Below are 22,529 nucleotides of genomic sequence, written 5' to 3'. Positions count from 1 at the left end.
ACTGTGCCTCTGCTTGTGCACACATGTGCATGTGGGCACCAACAAACGGGTGCAGAATTCCGTCGTCCAATGGGCCATGTCTGCTGGCAAAGGTGCTCTGGAGGCTCACACCCCTGCAGAAAGGGCATGAAACACATGATTAATGCTCCAAAGTCATCTGTGTGTGTCTCATCAGGCATCTCATTACTTGACCATGTCAGAGAGTCACATCACAAATCACACCATCAGTCCGTCTTTCACCTCCAAAGTGTGGAACACTATCTACAGCATGAATTGCAACAAGCACATGTACAGGAAAGAAATGAAACATACTACACAATGCATAGCAATCAATGTCCACATTAATCATGACACACCCCATCTAGCAAAAGCTGAACAGTGGACAATGACACCTAAATCATCCCCACTAGGGGTGTCAACACAAGTCACACAGCACCAGACATGCCACAGATATGACAGTCCAAAGCCCTTGTGTAAAATGCTGTAACACCGAACCATCCTTGCGAGCCCATGGATAAGGGAGGCAGGAGTGGCATATGTGAGTCAAGGACCCCAAGCAGCAAACACATACACAATACAACCATGAAGGGCCCAGCTGGAACAGACAAGTGGATGCCTTCAAAAGCCACAAAGCACCGCACCGTCACATGAAAGCACAATAGACTAGCAATTTTAAACTAAATCAACTATTAACTAATTACACTAACTATGGAAAACCTACATTACCTATTTAAACTAACTATCAAACAGAATCTTAACTAACTAAACTAAAAGAAAAATCAAAAATGGCCACATACGACCCGGGGGGGGAGGGGAGGCACCCAGGAGGGGGGAGGTACAGGGTGCTGCTCAACATCCACATGCGATGATGCTGAGCCAAAAAAAAAATCCTCCATGGGCTCAACGCCTGCACAGCACGACCTATGTGGGAGATAGATGGTCATCCGAGTCTGGCTCATCCTGGAAAGGAGGACGTGGCACAGTAGCCTGGCCACGCCTAGCCGCAGCTTGCCCCTCGTCGGCAGCAAGTCTGCCGGACGGGTGAGCCTGGTTCTGTGTGGCGATGTGACGTAGGTCTGCATGCAGAACCTCGCCTGATACACGTGCTTCCTCTTGCAAGGTAGCATGTGTAACACGAGTTCCTCCTGCAAGGCCTGGCTGGACAACCGCTGCACCTCCCGGCAAGCCTGTAGCTCAGCCGAGATGGTACGCTCAAGCTGTGCAAACCTCTCCTCTGCCTGCTGCCTCTGGGACATCATAAGGACACCCAGAGTGGATCTGAGGGAAGCATACTCCTCCCTCAGGGCATCCATGTGCGCCTCTGCGTGAGCAGCAATTGCTTGACGCAGAGACGACATTTCAGCCTGGCGTGCCCTGTCTGAGGCCGCCATGCCCAGCCTGAGCGAGCGGGCCGTGGACCGTGCCGCCTGCTGCTGGAGAAGCACCTGCCTAGCAGTGGGGAGCACAGATCGGGCCACACGCTCCATGCTCTCAGCGATGTTCTCCATTGCTGCCCCCTGCCGTTCGGAATTGGCAGTCATGTCTTGCTCCCACTCAGCATACAGCGGTTGCGCGTGGCGACCGCGTTGCCGGGCTTGACCCCTGCGGGACCCAAGGACCGGGGGTCCTCGCTGTGTTGGCACCGCCTGTGGCTGCACCACTACATGCCCCCGTCGACGTGATGTCCCAGGCACATCAGTGACTGGTGTGGAGGGTGACCCTGCGTCCCGATCCACCACGGACGGAGGAACCAAGACTGTCTGATCCCTCAGTGCAGGTGTCGCAGACAGAGGAGTGTCCACATCAGAATCACTCACCCCTGACACATGGACTTGATGCTCATCCAACTCAACATGGACGTCAGAGTCGTCATCAAGGCTGGACTCATAGGCAGCCAGAGACAAGATGGACTGCAGCACTTGGGGGTTTTCGTGGCCTACCACCCCACGACCCCCACTAGTGCTGGGTTGATGTGGTGTTACCAACCCTGTGTCTGGCATGACAACACCATCCTCCGCCTCCATTGCGTCATCACCTGAAAAATAGAGAGAAAAAGGTCAATACACATGTCAGAAGCACACGACACACACACACACCGACAGCAAAGGCATCTGGCAGACATGTGACACACAACATATGACCTGGCATGCATGCTGGGTATACTTTGAATAGCTTCTGTGATCAGACCTGTTGAAAGGTGGCAGTTTCCATGGAAGTGGGTCTATGCAGTGCAGAAAATGTGTACGCCACTCACTACCTACATGTACAAGCACTACATGGTGTGTGCCAGGAAATGTGAAGGCAGTGCAATGTCAAATTCAGACATCACGTGCATTGTGCATTCAATGTGTACCATGTCTAGAAGCCAAGCACCCCTCCACCCTAGTACCAAAGCAGGGATGCCTAGCATGGTATCAAAAGGCTGACCATACACCTGTGTATTGACAGGCAGTGTTGACTGGCATCAACAGCTTAATGTGATTCAAGCTGTGGCTGTGGCCCCGCACGTAGTCCACGAGGAAGTCCAGTTCCTGCTTACAGAAAGGCTTCTTCCTCGACGTGCAGGAGGTTGTGGCTGTGTGTGGGGTCCCAGCCTGTGCTGCAGGTGCAACCTTCCTCCTCTTGGACTGTGGCGCAGACCCTGGCTGGCTAATGCCGCCCTGACCAGTATGGCCAGTGGGTTCGGTGGATTGAGCCAAGGGAGTGGCAGGTGGAGGGATGACCAAAGGCCTGACTTGTGTCAGTGGCAGCTGGGTGCCCACTAATGGACCCTGCGCAGCAACATCAGCTGTGGCAGGGTCATTGACCGCAACGGTCCTGGTTGGCAGACTCACAACCGGGGTGCTGTTGGGTGCATCTGCCCCTGCACTTGCCAACACCCGGCTGTTCGGGGCAGCAGATGACATGACTGCCCCAGGGACACGTGTCTTGGTCTGAGCAGCCTGGCCTGCCCCTATGGTTTCCCCCCTGGCCTGTTGGAGATCTACCAAGGGCTCTTCAAGTGCCAACGCAGCCTGCGCTGGCAGACCCTGAGCCTGGGTGGCGGTGTCCACAGTTGCACCTGCAGCTACCACTACCCTTGGGCCCGTGGCAGTCGATGGAACGGACTGCCGGGTCATATAGGTGCCAGTGCCAGATGCAGGAGCTGCATCCCCCGGAACCACAGGGGGTGGTGGCATGGCTGCACCGACACATGGCACAACATTGTGCTCAAGTGGCGCACCCCTGCCTCTTCCCCCTCTGTGGCTGCCCTGGACACCCTGGAGTCCCCCTACTCCCTGGTCACCACGGCCACGTCCCCGACCACGCCCGCCACGAGGAGTACGCCCATCTGAGGCGCCCCTCACCTTTGGTGGCCTCCCAACCATGGCACAGATGTAGTAGTGCTGGCACAGATGGAGTGGTGCCAATGGGAGGTGTACACCACAATTGACCTGGGCAATTGGGGTGAAGGGGGTGGGAACCAAGATGTTAACAGCCCCCCTGCACCTGCAAGGCTGTATGTGACCCCGGTGATGTGGTGACGGGTAACGCAACGCTCAGGCACCCCAAAACTGCAGTAAAACCGTGCCCTGCAGCCTATGTGCGTGGATTCAACCTCCCGCAGTACGCGGTGGCACCCAGTAACACGAATAACGCGTACGCGTGGGACACGCAGGCTACTATGACATCGAAAATGGGTGCGATACACAGGGGCACCCGCAGTGGGAAAAAGAGCGTGTGCGACTCACCGTCTGACTAGCGCGATGCAGAAAAACACGCGTAGCCAATACCCCCGCCAAAAGAAGAGATACGTCCTTGATAGCTGTGAAGTTGTGATGGCGCGCGAAACAACAGGAAGCAGCAACACACGTCGGTCTCCACGAAAGGCACGTACAGCGAACTGCTGGGCCCGCTCACCTTTAACCCGTGCTGTGGGAAACGCACACGTGCGTCACGTCCCTTACGTGCATGGGCCCTTTCCTCGTATTACACGCGGACGTGCAGTTTTTCACGCGCGCTTACGCGCATGGGCCCTATCCTCGTATTACACGCGGACGTGCAGTTTTTCACGCGCGCTGTAATGCCCATGCACGTCTGTACGCGTCACGTCACGGGGCGCTTGCGCTTGAGGGGCCTTCTGTCCAATGAAAATGCATATGTGTGCAGACGCGCTTATGCGCTAAGGGCCTTTCCTCGAATTACACGCTGACGTGCAGATTTTTCACGTGCCAAATCACTCCGTATCAAGCTGGCCACGCGTAAGCACACGGAAGACCACGCTCCTGCCCAGAAGGCCGAACTACTGCCCCCCAGAGCCCCGAGCACTCTCCCACCTGCCATCTGCTGCTGCCTGATTGCCTGCTGCCCACTTGCCCTGCCATTTGCTGCCTGCACATCAGCCAGGGGTGCTGTTGCTGTGACCACCCCTGCTGGAACCGAAGACTCCCGACTGGGATTCCATCGTTCCACAGCCCAGCCCCAGGACCCAGTTGCCCACCCACTCCTGCCTCTGGGGTTGTCATGTCGGGGCAAACACCATCTGGGACCACTGACAACCCCCGGCCAGAGAGGCAGAGGGGCACCAGCTTCAGTGCCACCGAAGTTGGTGTCCTGGTGGAGCAAGTCCTGGGGCAGTATGATGCCCTCTTCGGAAGTTCCCGCGCCGACAAAGAAGGACGGACTCGGATCTGGACTGACATTGTGACTGCCATCAACGCGGAGGGGGTGGCAGTCCGCGACTTACAACATGTCAAGAAGCGCTGAGAGGACTTCAGGTCCAGGACCCTGAACAAGGACCGGCGCCTCTTGAAGGCAGCGGATGCCAAGGGGCGCCGGGGCCACTTGTCGGAAGAACATATGAGGGTCCTGGAACGCATATCCCCAGCGCTCCACGTCCAGGTCCTTGAGAAGCAGACCCGCCTGGAGTCGAGCGGTGAGTGTACATGCATCCTGATTGTGAGCAGTGCGTGTGGTGATTATTCAGTAGTGTGCAGGTTGCACATCTGTTTGTATGGGGTCGAGTATGGGTGGGGGTGTACAGGGCCGTGGGGCTGACACATGCGAGGGCTGCAATGTGTGAGACATGGATGGTGCTTGTGTGTGTAGGCTTGCATGCCAAATGCAGTTGTGTGGGCACACATGTTTGGATGAATGTGTATTTAAGTAGACATGTCCGTGATGTCACGCATGTATGTTGTTTTTGGCTGCATGTATCAGCACTGTGTACATGTGCATGTGTGTGTATTTGACAAGGGAGCAACAGTGATGCAACATGGATGCATGTGACAGCGGTATGTGGAAGCCTGATTGGCAGATGTGACATGGATGCCCGTCTGAACACTGCGACACTTGGCAGAGGTGTACACATGCATGCAAGTGTGGTGGTGTGTGTACATGTGTGGTGCACTTCCTGTGTTGCATGTGATGTCTGGCTCACCTTTGGCTGCTCATGCTGTTGTATGTGTATAGATGGTGGTGGCAGTTGCGATATGGCTGTGGTATGGCTCATGTGTGCGAGTTGTAATGACATGTGTGTTGGGGATTGTGATGACATGTCTGAGGTTTGCCAATGCCACTCATGTACAACTGTCATGTGTGTATGTGTCCATTGTACAGCGCCCTGATGCCTGTGTTTTGTTTCTCCCTGTCTGCAGCGTCAACTGATGAAGAGGGCGGGGAAGGTGCTGTGGAGCACAGCGGCGGGGATCCCACCGCCAGCATGAGACGCAAGGCCCTACTCCCCTCCCATGTTGTGATCTCGTCGGGGAGTGAGGAGTCCGGTGCCGCGTCCCAGGCGGCAGCTGCCGGGGGGAGGTCCAAGAGGCGGAGGTTGGAGTTGGACTCCTCGGCAGCAGAAGGGGCAGCTGGGACCCCACAGGGCCCAACAGGGGAAGATGGCACGGAGTCATCCAGGTTGGTGGGGGGTTTGGTGGAGGAGGAGGCCGTGCAAGCACCAGAGACGGGGTCTGGAGGTGGGGATCCCACTGGTGCTAGTGGTGCAGTGCAGGACCAGGGACAGGAGGCAGCACAGGCCGCCGCCGAGGTGCCTGTGTGCAATCCTGTCCCTGATCCTGTCCCTGCATCATCTTGCACCAGCAGGGATGCCTACATCCAGACCCGTTTTCAGGCAGGGGATGAGCTCACGTCAACTGGCCTTCCTCTGCCTGCGGACGTGGCTATCCAGGTCCGGGTTGAGCCTGTCCTGGCTGGTGTGGCGTTGCGTCAACGGGCCATGCGAGGTGACCTGCAGTCTTTTCATGAAGAGACTGCACGTCATCTTGAATGGCTTGTTGACCACGTCAGCCTGCTGGGACAGGTCACCCAGGCCGGATTCCTCCGTCTGATGGGGCTTGCTCCGACCCCCTCCTCAACTGGACCCCCTACGCGCCAGTCGTCCTCTGTGCCATCTTCCCACCCATCAGTCACCTGGGTGCCCTGTGGAGCTGCCTCTGACGGTGCGGCCAGGCTGGTGGATGAGGCATCCCTGCCACAGTCGGGAGTCGGACATCCAGCAGGGGTGGCCACATCTACGACTGCACCCCAGCCGGCGGAGGATGTGCAGGCAGCAGGAGGCAGTGCACAGGCAGAGGCACAGCAGCAGCAGCAACGTGGTGGGAGCCATGAAGGCTCGGGGCCTTCAACATCGGAGGGGCAGGCATCGGCCGGAGGGCAGGAGGACCCAGGACAGAGAGTGTCTTCCGTGTGGCAGCGGTTGGGCCACGCCATAGATGCGGAGCGGTAGCGGGCGGAAGAGGCACGGCTCACAATGGTCAGGGCGGAGAACTCCATGTGGAGGGCCCTGAGGCGGGCCGAGTGCCTCGAGGCAATCCGCAGGGGTTTGGAGGTGGAGACGTCGACGACCCTGCGGACCCTCGGGGCCATGGAGGAGGACCGCCTCTGGGACATTGAGGAGGAGTTCGATGATGCCCTGGCCCGGGACATCCACAAGTGAGCCGTGAAACTAGCCCGCTGCCCTTGTACATAGTTATGTAGGTAGTGTTGGGTTTCATTTTTGTTTTTATTTTATTTGGACCTTTCGGACATTGGCCACATTTTTGTGTATAGTTTATTTTATTAGTTAGTGTAGTTAGAAAGGTTTCCTTTATTTTATTGGGATAATGGACCCTGGCTTGTTCCCATATACATAGTTCACAGTTGGATTGTATTTTTCTTTCACTTTTTAACCATGGAGCAATGGCTTTCTTTTTTATTTCCCATTGGATTTTGTTTTGTGGACATTGACTTTGGACAACATTACTTTGGAATTTTATTTTTGGTTTTGCTTTTTTTAACGGACATGCTTCTTTTCATTTTTGTACATTCACGTTTCTGTTTCTTCATTTTTTATTCTATTTATGTTTCCTTTAATACCTATTTTTTTGGGTGAACTTCAATGTGTGGTATCTCATTGGTTTCATGCATTTCATGATATGTGTTTTGAGATTCACTGACACCCATTGGGTGTATGTGAGGGAAATGTGTTTGTTTCGGAACTTGCAATTGGTGTTCTGTGATGTAATTGCAAATTATGAGTGGGTGGATGCAATACTCGGGTGGGTGTTTTGCATTTGGAGGCTGACCATAGGGACCAGGGATCTAGATTGTGATGACATGTTGGCTGGGGAACATGAGTTGCACATGGGTGGGGGCCTGCTGGCAGGTGCCCCACAGTGCTGGGGGGTGGGGGTAGTGGCGAACATGTGTTGGACATGGGTGGGGCCTGCTGGCAGGTGCCCCACAGTGCTGGGGGGTGGGGGTGGTGGGGAACATGAGTTGGACATGGGTGGGGGCCTGCTGGCAGGTGCCCCACAGTGCTGGGGGGTGGGGGTGCTGGGAGACATGGGTTGGGGCCTGGTGGAGGCTGCCCCTGCACTGCTGGGGGGTGGGGGTGGTGGGAGACATGGGTGGGGGCCTGGTGGTGGGTGCCCCTGCACTGCTGGGGGGTGGGGGTGGTGGGAGACATGGGTGGGGGCCTGGTGGAGGCTGCCCCTGGTGACTGGGGGGTGGGGGGTGGTGGGAGACATGGGTGGGGGCCTGTTGGAGGCTGCCCCTGGTGACTGGGGGGTGGGGGTGGTGTGAGACATGGGTGGGGGCCTGGTGGAGGCTGCCCCTGATGGCTGGGGGGTGGGGGTGCTGGGAGACATGGGTGGGGGCCTGGTGGTGGGTGCCCCTGCACTGCGGGGGGGTGGGGGTGGTGGGAGACATGGGTGGGGGCCTGGTGGAGGCTGCCCCTGGTGACTGGGGGGGTGGGGGTGCTTGGAGACATGGGTGGAGCCCTGGTGGAGGCTGCCCCTGGTGGCTGGGGGGTGGGGGTGCTGGGAGACATGGGTGGGGGCCTGCTGGCAGGTGCCCCAGAGTGCTGGGGGTGGGGGTGGTGGGAGACATGGGTGGGGGCCTGGTGGAGGCTGCCCCTGGTGACTGGGGGGTGGGGGTGGTGGGAGACATGGGTGGGGGCCTGGTGGAGGCTGCCCCTGGTGGCTGGGCGGTGGGGGTGCTGGGAGGCATGGGTGGGGGCCTGCTGGCAGGTGCCCCACAGTGCTGGGGGGTGGGGGTGGTGGGGAACATGAGTTGGACATGGGTGGGGGCCTGCTGGCAGGTGCCCCACAGTGCTGGGGGGTGGGGGTGGTGGGGAACATGAGTTAGACATGGGTGGGGGCCTGCTGGCAGGTGCCCCACAGTGCTGGGTGGTGGGGGTGGTGGGAGTCATGGGTGGGAGCCTGGTGGAGGCTGCCCCTGCACTGCTGGGGGGTGGGGGTGGTGGGAGACATGGGTGGGGGCTTGGTGGTGGGTGCCCCTGCACTGCTGGGGGGTGGGGGTGGTGGGGGTGGTGGGAGACATGGGTGCGGGCCTGGTGGAGGCTGCCCCTGGTGGCTGGGGGGTGGGGGTGCTGGGAGACATGGGTGGGGGCCTGGTGGTGGGTGCCCCTGGTGGCTGGGGGGTTCGGGGTGGTGTGAGACATGGGTGGGGGCCTGGTGGAGGCTGCCCCTGGTGACTGGGGGTGGGGGTGGTGGGAGACATGGGTGGGGGCCTGGTGGAGGCTGCCCCTGGTGACTGGGGGGTGGGGGTGGTGGGAGACATGGGTGGGGGCCTGGTGGAGGCTGCCCCTGGTGGCTGGGGGGTGGGGTGCTGGGAGACATGGGTGGGGGCCTGGTGGTGGGTGCCCCTGCACTGCTGGGGGGTGGGGGTGGTGGGAGACATGGGTGGGGGCCTGGTGGAGGCTGCCCCTGGTGACTGGTGGGGTGGGGGTGGTGGGAGACATGGGTGGGGGCCTGGTGGAGGCTGCCCCTGGTGACTGGTGGGGTGGGGGTGGTGGGAGACATGGGTGGGGGCCTGGTGGAGGCTGCCCCTGGTGACTGGGGGGGTGGGGGTGGGGGTGGTGGGAGACATGGGTATGGGTGGGGGCCTGGTGGAGGCTGCCCCTGGTGGCTGGGGAGTGGGGGTGCTGGGAGACCTGGGTGGGGGCCTGGTGGTGGCTGCCCCTGCACTGCTGGGGGGTGGGGGTGGTGGGGAACATGCGTTGGACATGGGTGGGGGCCTGCTGGCAGGTGCCCCACAGTGCTGGGGGGTGGGGGTGGTGGGGAACATGAGTTGGACATGGGTGGGGGCCTGCTGGCAGGTGCCCCACAGTGCTGGGTGGTGGGGGTGGTGGGAGACATGGGTGGGGGCCTGGTGGAGGCTGCCCCTGCACTGCTGGGGGGTGGGGGTGGTGGGAGACATGGGTGGGGGCCTTGTGGAGGCTGCCCCTGGTGGCTGGGGGGTGGGGGTGCTGGGAGACATGGGTGGGGGCCTGGTGGTGGGTGCCCCTGGTGGCCGGGGGGTGGGGGTGGTGTGAGACATGGGTGGGGGCCTGGTGGAGGCTGCCCCTGGTGACTGGGGGGGTGGGGGGGGTGGGAGACATGGGTGGGGCCCTGGTGGAGGCTGCCCCTGGTAACTGGGGGGGTGGGGGTGGTGGGAGACATGGGTGGGGGGCCTGGTGGAGGCTGCCCTTGGTGGCTGAGGGGTGGGGGTGCTGGGAGACATGGGTGGGGGCCTGGTGGTGGGTGCCCCTGCACTGCTTGGGGGTGGGGGTGGGGGTGGTGGGAGACATGGGTGGGGGCCTGGTGGAGGCTGCCCCTGGTGACTGGGGGGGTGGGGGTGCTGGGAGACATGGGTGGGGGCCTGGTGGAGGCTGCCGCTGGGGGGTGGGGGTGCTGGGAGACATGGGTGGGGGCCTGGTGGTGGCTGCCCCTGCACTGCTTGGGGGTGGGGGTGGTGGGGAACATGCGTTGGACATGGGTGGGGGCCTGCTGGCAGGTGCCCCACAGTGCTGGGGGGTGGGGGTGGTGGGGAACATGAGTTGGACATGGGTGGGGGCCTGCCGGTAGGTGCCCCACAGTGCTGGGGGGTGGGGGTGGTGGGAGACATGGGTGGGGGCCTGGTGGAGGCTGCCCCTGCACTGCTGGGGGGTGGGGGTGGTGGGAGACATGTGTGGGGGCCTGGTGGTGGGTGCCCCTGCACTGCTGGGGGGTGGGGGTGGTGGGAGACATTGGTGGGGGCCTGGTGGAGGCTGCCCCTGGTGACTGGGGGGGTGGGGTGGGGGTGGTGGGAGACATGGGTGGGGGCCTGGTGGAGGCTGCCCCTGGTGGCTGCGGGGTGGGGGTGCTGGGAGACATGGGTGGGGGCCTGCTGGCAGGTGCCCCACAGTGCTGGGGGGTGGGGGTGGTGGGGAACATGAGTTGCACATGGGTGGGGGCCTGCTGGTAGGTGCCCCACAGTGCTGGGGGGTGGGGGTGGTGGGAGACATGGGTGGGGGCCTGGTGGAGGCTGCCCCTGCACTGCTGGGGGGTGGGGGTGGTGGGGAACATGCGTTGGACATGGGTGGGGGCCTGCTGGCAGGTGCCCCACAGTGCTGGGGTGTGGGGGTGGTGGGGAACATGAGTTGGACATGGGTGGGGGCCTGCTGGTAGGTGCCCCACAGTGCTGGGGGGTGGGGGTGGTGGGAGACATGGGTGGGGGCCTGGTGGAGGCTGCCCCTGCACTGCTGGGGGGTGGGGGTGGTGGGAGACATGTGTGGGGGCCTGGTGGTGGGTGCCCCTGCACTGCTGGGGGGTGGGGGTGGTGGGAGACATGGGTGGGGGCCTGGTGGAGGCTGCCCCTGGTGACTGGGGGGGTGGGGTGGGGGTGGTGGGAGACATGGGTGGGGGCCTGGTGGAGGCTGCCCCTGGTGGCTGAGGGGTGGGGGTGCTGGGAGACATGGGTGGGGGCCTGGTGGTGTGTGCCCCTGCACTGCTTGGGGGTGGGGGTGGGGGTGGTGGGAGACATGGGTGGGGGCCTGGTGGAGGCTGCCCCTGGTGACTGGGGGGGTGGGGGTGCTGGGAGACATGGGTGGGGGCCTGGTGGAGGCTGCCCCTGGTGGCTGGGGGGTGGGGGTGCTGGGAGACATGGGTGGGGGCCTGGTGGTGGCTGCCCCTGCACTGCTTGGGGGTGGGGGTGGTGGGGAACATGCGTTGGACATGGGTGGGGGCCTGCTGGCAGGTGCCCCACAGTGCTGGGGGGTGGGGGTGGTGGGGAACATGAGTTGGACATGGGTGGGGGCCTGCTGGTAGGTGCCCCACAGTGCTGGGGGGTGGGGGTGGTGGGAGACATGGGTGGGGGCCTGGTGGAGGCTGCCCCTGCACTGCTGGGGGGTGGGGGTGGTGGGAGACATGTGTGGGGGCCTGGTGGTGGGTGCCCCTGCACTGCTGGGGGGTGGGGGTGGTGGGAGACATGGGTGGGGGCCTGGTGGAGGCTGCCCCTGGTGACTGGGGGGGTGGGGTGGGGGTGCTGGGAGACATGGGTGGGGGCCTGCTGGCAGGTGCCCCACAGTGCTGGGGGGTGGGGGTGGTGGGGAACATGAGTTGCACATGGGTGGGGGCCTGCTGGCAGGTGCCCCACAGTGCTGGGGGGTGGGGGTGGTAGGGAACATGAGTTGGACATGGGTGGGGGCCTGCTGGCAGGTGCCCCACAGTGCTGGGGGGTGGGGGTGGTGGGGGACATGAGTTGGACATGGTTGGGGGCCTGCTGGCAGGTGCCCCACAGTGCTGGGGGGTGGGGGTGGTGGGCAACATGAGTTGGACATGGGTGGGGGCCTGGTGGAGGCTGCCCCTGGTGGCTGGGGGGTGGGGATGGTGGTAGACATGGGTGGGGGCATGGTGGAGGCTGCCCTTGAACTGCTGGGGGGTGGGGGTGATGGGAGACATGGGTGGGGGCCTGGTGGAGGCTGCCCCTGGTGGCTGGGGGGTGGGGGTGCTGGGAGACATGGGTGGGGGCCTGGTGGTGGGTGCCCCTGGTGCCTGGGGGTGCAGGGGGACATGCGTTGGTGGGCAGTAGTGCAAGTTGACATGTGGGTTGGCTGGTGGGCATGGCCATGGTGGATGGGGTGCCTGCAGGACATGTGCTGGGTAGGCCCCTGTGGTGTGAGCCACCTGCAGGGGCCGTGGAGGGTATAGAGGGAACACCTGGGAGGACCCACACGTGCAATTCACGTGTGCTGCTCCCGGCGCACCCCTGTAATACACGTACCCCGCTCAATCGCGTGTGGAACTTCCCGCGCACCCCTGGAATACACGTACCCCGCTCAATCGCGTGTGTAACTTCCCGCGCGCCCCCGAAATACACGTACCCCGCTCAGTCGCGTGTGTGACTTCCCGCGCACCCCCGAAATACACGTACCCCGCTCAATCGCGTGTGTAACTTCCCGCGCGCCCCCGAAATACACGTACCCCGCTCAATCGCGTGTGGAACTTCCCGCGCGCCCCCGAAATACACGTACCCCGCTCAATCGCGTGTGTGACTTCCCGCGCACCCCCGAAATACACGGACCCCGCTCAGTCGCGTGTGTGACTTCCCGCGCGCCCCCAAAATACACATACCACGCTCAATCGCGTGTGTAACTTCCCGCGCGCCCCCGAAATACACGTACCACGCTCAATCGCGTGTGTAACTTCCAGCGCGCCCCCTAAATAAACGTACCCCGCTCAATCGCGTGTGTAACTTCCCGCGCGCCCCCGAAATACACGTACCCCGCTCAATCGGGTGTGTAACTTCCCGCGCGCCCCCGAAATAAACGTACCCCGCTCAATCGCGTGTGTAACTTCCCGCGCGCCCCCGAAATACACGTACCCCGCTCAATCGGGTGTGTAACTTCCCGCGCGCCCCCGAAATACACGTACCCCGTTCAATCGCTTGTGTAACTTCCAGCGCGCCCCCGAAATAAACGTACCCCGCTCAATCGCGTGTGTAACTTCCCGCGCGCCCCCGAAATACACGAACCCCGCTCGCACAGGCCCAATTGCTGTATGTTGCCACTTTTGTGATGCGCTGGGACTCTACCGCCTGCCTTCGTGTGGCGGACGTGTTTCAGCTTGTGCGTGTCTCTGGCTGTGCGTGGCTTTGCCCTATTCGATTCCATGAATACGTGTGGTTCGAGTGCGTGTGGGCGTTCCGTCTGCTTCCCTGCAGTACATCCCCAGTTACGCCCTTATTTTCGCGCGTTGTTCCCCATTCCGCGCGTTACGCCCCGTGTCCCGCCCACTTTCTGGTGTATGCGCCGAGGTTGTGCGCTTTCACTGTGCGCGTCGCGCACGCCTTTCGGGATGTTGCAGTGACTTGTGTGCCATGCACGGGTTTGGCACACATCCCGAGGTGTACACGCACAGGGACTTCCATGAATCGTACGCGTGCCCCTGTTTTTTTCCGCTTGCGCCTGCTTGCGCAAAGATTTTCGGCGCACGTTTGTTCCATGAATCGGCCCCTTAGAGTCTGGGAAGTGTAACACTTGGAAATAAATTAGTGTGTGCGTTTTTCACTTTGGTCAAATGCTTTGTGCATTGCAAATTGATTTGACACTTTAGGAAGTTTCATTAGAATTGGCATTCTTATTGAGCCCGATTTTGAAGCTTTGTGTAGTACAATGTAAAAGTGTGTTCTAGCAAGGGCTGCATTTTTCTTTTGTTTACCGCCGCTGTTTTCATTGGTTTTGATAGAGGCCGCTCTGCTGAAGTATAATTTTTTCACGTTTACTAGTGATTTGCATAGGCATTTCATACTATGTTTTCTCTTTATCTCACAAGCACATCAACAGCATTTAATGGCTTGATGTTTGCGATGCGTTTTTTGTTTTATGAGAGCTTCTGAGCAAGCAGCTGTTTGGCATTTATCACTACGAAAGGCTTTTGATGTTAAATTAGTTGATATGTTTGGTATAGTATTAAAATATTGCACATGTTTGCATGCGCGCATCTGTGTGTGAGTGCATGCATGAAAGGGCACATTCACCTGAATGTGCCCTTTCATGCATGCACTCACACACAGACACACTACTTGATCTCTCTTCTGCCTTTGATACTGTCAACCATGTCATCCTGCTCAATCGCCTCTGTGATAATCTGGGTATCCCTGATCAGGCCCTGGCCTGGCTGACCTCCTTCCTCCTCAAACGACCCTGCCAGGTACAACTTGGGTCTATCTCACTTTCCACCTGTGGTGTCCCCCAGAGTTCGAACTTTACTCCCTGGCTCTTCAATCAATGCCTGGCACTTCTCGCCCATTGCACTGCTGCTGTCTGATCAGACTTTCAATGTATGCGGAAGACGCCCAACTTTATTTTCAGGCTCCACTCTGCCACCATTTCTCCCTCTCTGATCTCCGACTTTCTGTCTGCAATCCAGGAGTGGTGCGTCGCCAATGACCTCTGCCTTAATGTTAGCAAGACAGAGATCCTCATTGGCACACCTCATTGGCACACCTGCACCTTCCTTTCCCTCTCTGGCTGGCTTCCCTTGGCCCTCTCCCTGCTCCCACTTGCGAGGCTAAGAATTTTGGGGTCATCTTTGAATCCACGCTTTCCTTTTCTCCTTACATCTCTGACGTCTCAAACAAGTCTAACTACCAACTGCACCTCCTCAGAGGTACTCTTCCTTTCCTCTCCTTCCCCCAGAAGCTTACTGTCTCCAGAGCTCTTATTCTCGCTGGGCTGGACTGTTGCAACAGCGTCTTTCTAAATCTGCCTTCAACCACTCTCCGCCCTATGCAGCTCAGCCAGAACAGTACTGCGAGACTTGTCCTTGGCCTCAAGCCCTGGGATCGTATCCCTCCAGCCCTGAAATCTCTTCATTGGCTCCCAGTGGCTGCAAGGATTAAATTCAAGACCTTTTGAATTTTCCACAAGGCTTTCTGGGACCTGGGTCCACAATACCTTCAACTCGATTTCCGTAAATACATTCCTACTCAAGCTCTTCGCTCCTCCTCCTTCAACTCCTTCAGGGTCAGTCGTTTCTCCAAGCAACGAGTTGGGGGTAGATCCCTTTCCTTGGCTGGGGCCTCCCTATTGAAAAGCCTCCCTGCCTCCCTCAAACTTGAGGAGACCCATCTTTGGTTCCGGAAGCACCTCAAGACCTTCCTCTTTGCTTCTGCCTTTGCTCTTCCTCTCCCCTGCTAATCTGTCTGCATTGGCACCGGCCACCTGGTTACCCTCTGATTTCGGGCCCAGATCCCTGCCCTCCCAGCCACATACCTACACTGCCTCCTGGCAACCCCTGCACTTGTGTCTGTATCTGCACCCCTACAGACTTCTTCCAGCACTTATCAGACACCTGTTATCTACACCTTAGCCGCACTACCTGCTGTTGTTCTATCACGTGTTCAGCACTTTTCACTCCCCCCCTGCCTCTCGCACTTTCCCCCTTCCCTCTCCCCTCTCCCCTGCACTTGGACGTTCTCAATATCATTGGGCCTAGTAAGATTGTTGTTTTGTCCTCCCCCCCCCCCCCCTGCCTTGTCGCCCTCTAAAACACTTGTGTATGGGCACGATACAAATAAAATATCAATATCAACGGGCGGGCCATTGAATTCTTCCTCGGATTTATGTTCAGTTGTAGATCAAAGACTTGGTGGTAGACCCCTTCTTTTTAAGACCAAAGCAAATACGTGATTGGACTAAAGCTAGCTTGCTTTAGGGGTCCTATCCCTGTTTTTACAATAAGTGGACTTTGCCTTCTGACAAAACACCCAAAGTGCTTTGTGCAACAGGAAGTGGAGGGCACTGGTTGGAAAGATAGAGGTAGAGAGAAACAAGATGGTATAACCTTCCTCCAACTATAAAGAGCTCCTCCTGTCTACATTACCCGTACCCCCTTCCATTTTCAATAGGATAAAAGGCCTTTTGGAAATGCAGCACCCTGTTTTGGGGCCAAGCCTTTTGTGAATGGGTGTACCATTTGATTCCTTTTGCCAGGACAGCTTCCTGTGGAATGGCTGTCACTCTGGGGAGGGTGTTTTGTGCCCTCCAGAAAGCAACAGAGCGAGGCAACCCCCAAGGCTACACTCTTTTTGGCTTCAGCAGGATTAGCTTGTCTGAGGGAAATGCACATAATGCGACCACAACGGATCTGCGCTCAAAGGGCTGACAGATGTGTGATACCAATTGAACATGGTTTAATATTTATGAGAAATACTATTCATCATGCCATAACTAAGATATGGCTTATATTTGGAGATTAGTCTGCCACCAGAACAGTAGAATCATAATTAGGGATTTTGGTACAGGGGTGCATGTGTTAAATGCAGCCTCTGTATTGCATTGATCTAACGGTCACTGCAGTTGTCAAATGGGCACCTGTATCCTCTGGACCTGCTCTGTGCCACAGGATAGTAATGCTGCAGGGCACAGCCACACACTATAATTTTGGCGTGGAGCTCATGAAAAGGGGAATTTAATTAGCAGATATGACTTTCTGGAATGGCATTACCTCCATTTTTTTAATTATATTAATACCATTTTTAAAAGCCTGGACATCAACACCCTTCCCGCAATCTGTCACAACTGCCATATGCCTTCCAAGGTATACATGCATTTAATAATCTTGTGCAATGACTTGCTCTTCTGTTCTTTCTTTCGGTTATGTAATTATTTCATTATTTTATTTTGCATTCCGTCTGCTTGTTTAATGTCTATTCTTGGTAAGGAACCCTTTTATTTGCAATCTACGTCAAAACCTGTCTAATCTCTTTTTTACATTAATGGAGGTAGCTATGGAAATGCTGTTCAGCGAGTGGCCAGATTATTTAGCATTTGCACCGGTGCTAAAAATTGAGCAAATGCGTTTTTCACCAGGTTTGCTACTGGTAATACAGAATGGAGGAAACGGATTACACCAGGAGACCGATGAATATCAAATTATTCAGACTAGTGTTTGTGTTATGTTTGCAATGTGAAATAGAGGGCTTTATTACATTTATTTTAATTCTACGTAGCAAACCTAGTGAAAGAACAGACCGCTTCAACTTTTCTCTTGTGAAAACATTTTTACTGATTGGGGCCTTTTTTAAATAAGCAGACACATTGGTACTAAATTAGTTTGCTTCTTTTTATTGCACAAGGACAACTATCCCTACATGTCCTTTGAGACTTTGCTTTTCAGACTAATTCACATTCATGATTTGGAGTTTATCTGCTTTAAGCAACCTTGCTATACACAAACACAGAAAGCTGTTTTAGAAATTGTTTGTGTAAACTATTTTCACAGCTTTCCTGGTATCCTTCTCTTAACTCCATTGTGACTAGTAAAGAAACCGGTTTCCCTGGGAGTGTCGCACAGCTGTCCGACTCGCCCGAGGAAGCTTCGTAACAATATGCAATGACAATTGTGTATGTTTAATAATTTTACTTTCGTTTTAATCCAACAGGTGAGGTAAGCAGGTGTGAGGAGAGAAACATTGGCTACTCTTCAGCGTGTGGTGCACAAACATTCCGTGATTTGGATGAAAAGACTCCAGTGAATAGCTTCAAGGCCACTGAGAAAGGAACAAACTCTGGTGCTCAGCTTTGGCCTGAAAGTAATCAGAAACTGGGAGCAGAGAACACTCCCCAGTGGGAAAGTGTTTTAATGGATCCAGAACTTTTTAAACTCTGCCTGGGATTGCCCAACATGGAGAGATCGGATGCATACAATGATTTTGACAGTCATGTGTCCAATGCACACCTCCCCTGCCCACCAAATACAACTACAAATGTCAAATCGCATGAGTGTCCCGAATGTGGGAATATTTACAAAACAAGCCAGCATCTCGCAAGGCATCATAGAACACATTCGGGAGAGAGACCTTATCACTGTGTGGAGTGTGAAAAGAGATTCAGTCGGAAGTACCATCTCGTTGAACATATGAGAATACATACGGGTGAAAGACCCTATCAATGTACCAAATGCGAGAAAACGTTCAGCTGGAAAAAGAATTACAATAGGCATCAGAAAACTCACGCGACAAGATAGTGAACAACTGTGCATGAAGGGGCGATCTCTGCAAAGAATCCCGATTGTGGAATCTATCCCAAAAACAGACCATATAATGTACATATTATATGATATGAAGAAATATTACACAGAGGGAAAGAATAATGATAGAAAACATTATTCTAATACTCCCTGGCTAACGATCAACGTTTAGTACTGTATTGAGCTCAAATTGGAGACATTTACCTTTGAATGGAAAGTGCTTATGCCAACTTTACTTCAATTAGAAGAAATGTCTAATCAAGAGATTTAAGAACATTCCCATACCAAACAAATGATCGAATACAGACATTGTCCACATCTAGTATAACAATGTAGTTGAGACCTACAAATAATTGCAATAAAAACAGCAGAACCCTATATTTTTTTTACTTCACCAGTTTCCTCCACAGCATTGTCTGTTTCATGTTGTCCTTCCTCACTGAGTGACGACTGCGGTCCTAGCAAAAGAACAGATTACTAAACACATTCTTGTCTGTAGTGGTGGGTCAGTTTCAGGTTTGTAATTTTCCAGAACTTTGGAATCAGAGTTTAGTTTGAGATTCCTCGAGTGTAAGATTCACTGAGACGATAGGAGATAGAAGTCATCCTCCTAAGTAGAGTAGGCTGATGTTTTCTTTATGGGACATGAGTTTCTTATTTTACTTAAATGGTAAACATTGACTTCACTTAAGCTGCATAGTACACGTCATTGGAAACGTGCAAACAATATTTCATTTGTTTTTATGTGTATATATATCCAAGGGCAAATTGCATAAATATTTTCCATGGCATGTTGTTCAATGGGGGACTGAGGAAAGCTTGAAGGGTTTACAAGGGTATGAAATATGGACTGTACTTACACTACATATAGGATATCATTGTCTCAAAGGGGAGGAGACTATAATCATAACACATATATAGCTCGAAGCCACAGGCAGGCAGCTATATTGTTGTTGGAAGAATATTGACCTCCCACAGAAAAAGTATGCTATTTGCCAGTAATCAAATAGTCCTGTCTGGAGATTCACATCATACAAGTAGCGTGAACCTATGGTGGGGGCGAGCCATGCATGTTCTGATATATGGCAGTATTGCTTGACGCAGTTGTGGAGAGTGTCTGGGTATTGGGCAGCCTCTCGTTCGGCTCTACATTTTAACTGATAGAAGAGGTTTTGGTATCCACTCTGGAAATTGATTTCAAATGCACAGAATGCCTGATAAGGTAAGTCCAATACTAACTTCAGAATCTGATAAAATATGAAAGTGTTGTAATTGAGGGAGAAAACAGAAGGGCTTCATATATTTATTTTTGCAAGTGCTCCAATTTAAAGATTGGTAACAGTACCACCACCAATTTGAGTTACTACCCGGTTATGATACAGTACGGATACAACATGGCTCAAAATGTGATGACTTAAGCAGTAATGTACATTGTGTTGGTTGACTTTGAATTGGGAGTTTTGCTTTGAGGTGTTTACCTACAAGTAGCACTATAGATGTACCACTGTTCTACCACATTAAACAATAGCACTCTTGTGTATTGTGCTTAATTGTATCCTTCAAGGTATCTTCATCAGATGAGTGGAAACGATGCAACGCTGCATCCTCATATGTCTGTCAAAATAGTTGTACTCCAATGAATGGAAGTGAAGATTGGTTTCTGCTAAATTAAAGGATACTCTTGTCAAATAACTGATCCCTAGTAACTGTGGGTATGTGAATTGACAACTCACATGATGATCAATGTATATTACTGCATGTGAAGTAAAGTGTACACTTTCTATATTGAACCATGTGCTGATTCTATTATTTGAGAAAATATTCTGCCATTTAAGTAATTTCTTTTTAGATAAAAAAAAAAGATTGGAGCTATATCAGAACGGAGATTGGCTTACCCTCTGTGATTTTTCAAAAATGTTAAAAATTGTAGATGAAGGATAGTCTTCAATTTTCCAAAACATTTGAATTAAATACTCAACCTCCTAGTCATCGATTTGTGAAATGCCAATTGATTTTCATAATGTGTGTTTATACACTTTTGCAGAAAGTGATATTGTCAAAGTGAGCCCAAGTGTTGGATACTATAATGAAAGAAGCAAATGAGCGACAGAGATATAGGTCTTCATTTATATATTTAAAGGTATTCTAGTATGCAAATATCATTCTCATTTAGAGTGCCCAGTGCTTTTTACAAAGTGCCTAGGTAAAACAGAAAGATTGGGGTGGATTGTGCCATCAGGCTGTGTTTAGCTGTTTGTAATATGAAGTAGACTCCTAGAATACATTTTTACTGTACATTTTCTTATATTTTGGGAATCTTAAAGAACAAAGTAGCAAAGCTTTGACTGAAAAGTAAATCGCAAACCAGTGTTCCCATGGCACAATTTTACATAACCAAAAACAATGTAAACACAGCGTTCTGTAGATTTTGTGCACGATAATTGTTGCACAATGGTTTTGCCCACAACGTTTACATTTTTTACAGTACCGACAATGTGTTGACCAAGCGTTTAGATGTTATATATATCCATATTCTTTTAAACATGGAATATTTGTTTTATTGTAAATAGATTATTCTCCCATAATGAATAAATAGATTGTTTTCTGATAAGCTGGTTCTGCTGTTTGATTTATCATAGGCTTTTATGCTGCTGGAGCAATAGCAATTGTTTTTCAGCATTAGCTCAGTGAAAAATGTAAAGTGCTAGTATACCTTTATTGCACTATTGTCATAGCCTAAACTGAGCTAGCTGTACCTCGGGCACTATTTGCTGATCTAGCACTCTTAATGCGCTCTTACTCTCTCTATATTTGCACTCTGTCTTCCTGTGTGACCTGTTTCTCTAATTGTTCTATGCGTACTCTGTGCGCTTTGTGTTCTCTGTTTGCAATGTCTCTCTGTGTGCTTTGTTTCTAATGTATTCCTTCACAAATTCCTTGACTAAGATCTTTATTTTCAAGTGTCAGCTGCCTTGTGAACTTTCTAGCCACTAGGTTGTGCCATGCGGCTCTGCTGGAATCCAATGCTTGCCCATGAGGGCGAACAAGACGTCAAGGGTAGTATATATGGATCCATTGGTCCACCATGCCCTTTGTTCCTTTTTCATCACCATCAGTTATTTATTGAGGAATGCCTTTACCTTTTTTTAAAATGTAATTTGTGCTAAATCCCAAGGTGAGCTACAAGCTCTTTGGAGACTGCACCAGGCAGATGTCCACCAACAACACCCACATGGTCTGTCTTTAATGCTTGGAAGAGGAACATGATGTAGAGAATGGCAGCTCTTGCCACTTAATGCATGGAAAGGCCCTCCATGAGCGTGCCACTAAATTCTACACCTTCCTGCCCAAGGGGGGTGATGTGCGCTCCTTCCAAGTATTCTGGTTTGGTGCTTTCTAGGGTCTGGTCTTCAGAAGAGACTGGGGTGGAAGACCACTCAAGGGATGATGACAATTCTTCTGGAGAATAATTCACTCTTCAAGTTAAAGTACCCCATTTGCTCTTCTAAGCTGGAGCAGTTGGAGGAATTCAGGCAACAGGTGATGTACATCATTGCCAAGGCAGCATCTTCACTGTCAGTAACGCGGCAGACAAGGGCCCATTGGGCATTAAAGATATGACAGAGGCACTACTGAAGGCTGCAAACGTACACCTGCTGGCTCGTTTTCTGTCACCATCTCCTGAGACTGTCCCCACAAGCACCAGACAGCACTGCCTTCGGGGGTCCTAACCCTTGTGCAACTCGGTTTCGGAGCCAGATGGTGCTGACACCTTGATTTTCATGAGCATGATCCCATCTATTATGGTTTCAGGAGAGGTGGAGGATTTTGAGTAGGAATTCCATGACAAGCAAGCTGTTCTTGCCAATTTGGCTTCCACCCTTTTGGATGCTAATGGTTTGGACACCTTGCCTGAAGTGAATTATTGTGAGACTTTGCACACAATAAGCCACATGCTTTCTCCCAGCGTAATATTGCTAAGGTCGTTAATTCCTATGGCCTGTTGGCTCCAGCAAAGCCAGTTGTACAGACCTTCTTGGCCAGGTCCCCTGGAAGAGACCTGTCTGCCCTTTAACCAGACAGTAGCTCTGCTAGTGTTGGCTGCATGGTTGAAATGGGTCACCATACCAGCTGTAAACCATGACCTTGGCATAACGCCCACAGATCCAGATTTCCTTTCCAAGCACGCCAGTCTGGTGGCTTAGGTCTCTACAGTAGTCTCAAAGTCAACCACTTTTCAATTGTTTCCCCCTGATG

At 54.0% G+C, this 22,529-nt stretch overlaps 1 protein-coding gene across 1 annotated transcript in view; it reads left to right on the top strand.

Moving 5' to 3' along the window:
* LOC138521159 (uncharacterized) overlaps window positions 1-20,060 on the top strand; it is a 133,996-nt gene extending 113,936 nt beyond the window's left edge. Inside the window, exon 3 of the mRNA XM_069633744.1 lies at window positions 17,686-20,060. Coding sequence (XP_069489845.1) covers window positions 17,686-18,269 — 584 coding nt within the window. The 3' untranslated portion in view covers window positions 18,270-20,060. The remainder of the gene's footprint in view (window positions 1-17,685) is intronic.
* The last annotated feature ends 2,469 nt before the right edge of the window (window positions 20,061-22,529 follow it).

The sequence above is a fragment of the Ambystoma mexicanum genome, chromosome 13 (genome assembly GCF_040938575.1).
Source record: "Ambystoma mexicanum isolate Mex_15411 chromosome 13, UKY_AmexF1_1, whole genome shotgun sequence".
Lineage (NCBI taxonomy): Eukaryota > Metazoa > Chordata > Amphibia > Caudata > Ambystomatidae > Ambystoma > Ambystoma mexicanum.
The sequence above is the reverse complement of the archived record's forward strand: the minus strand, read 5'-3'. Positions and strand labels throughout refer to the sequence as shown.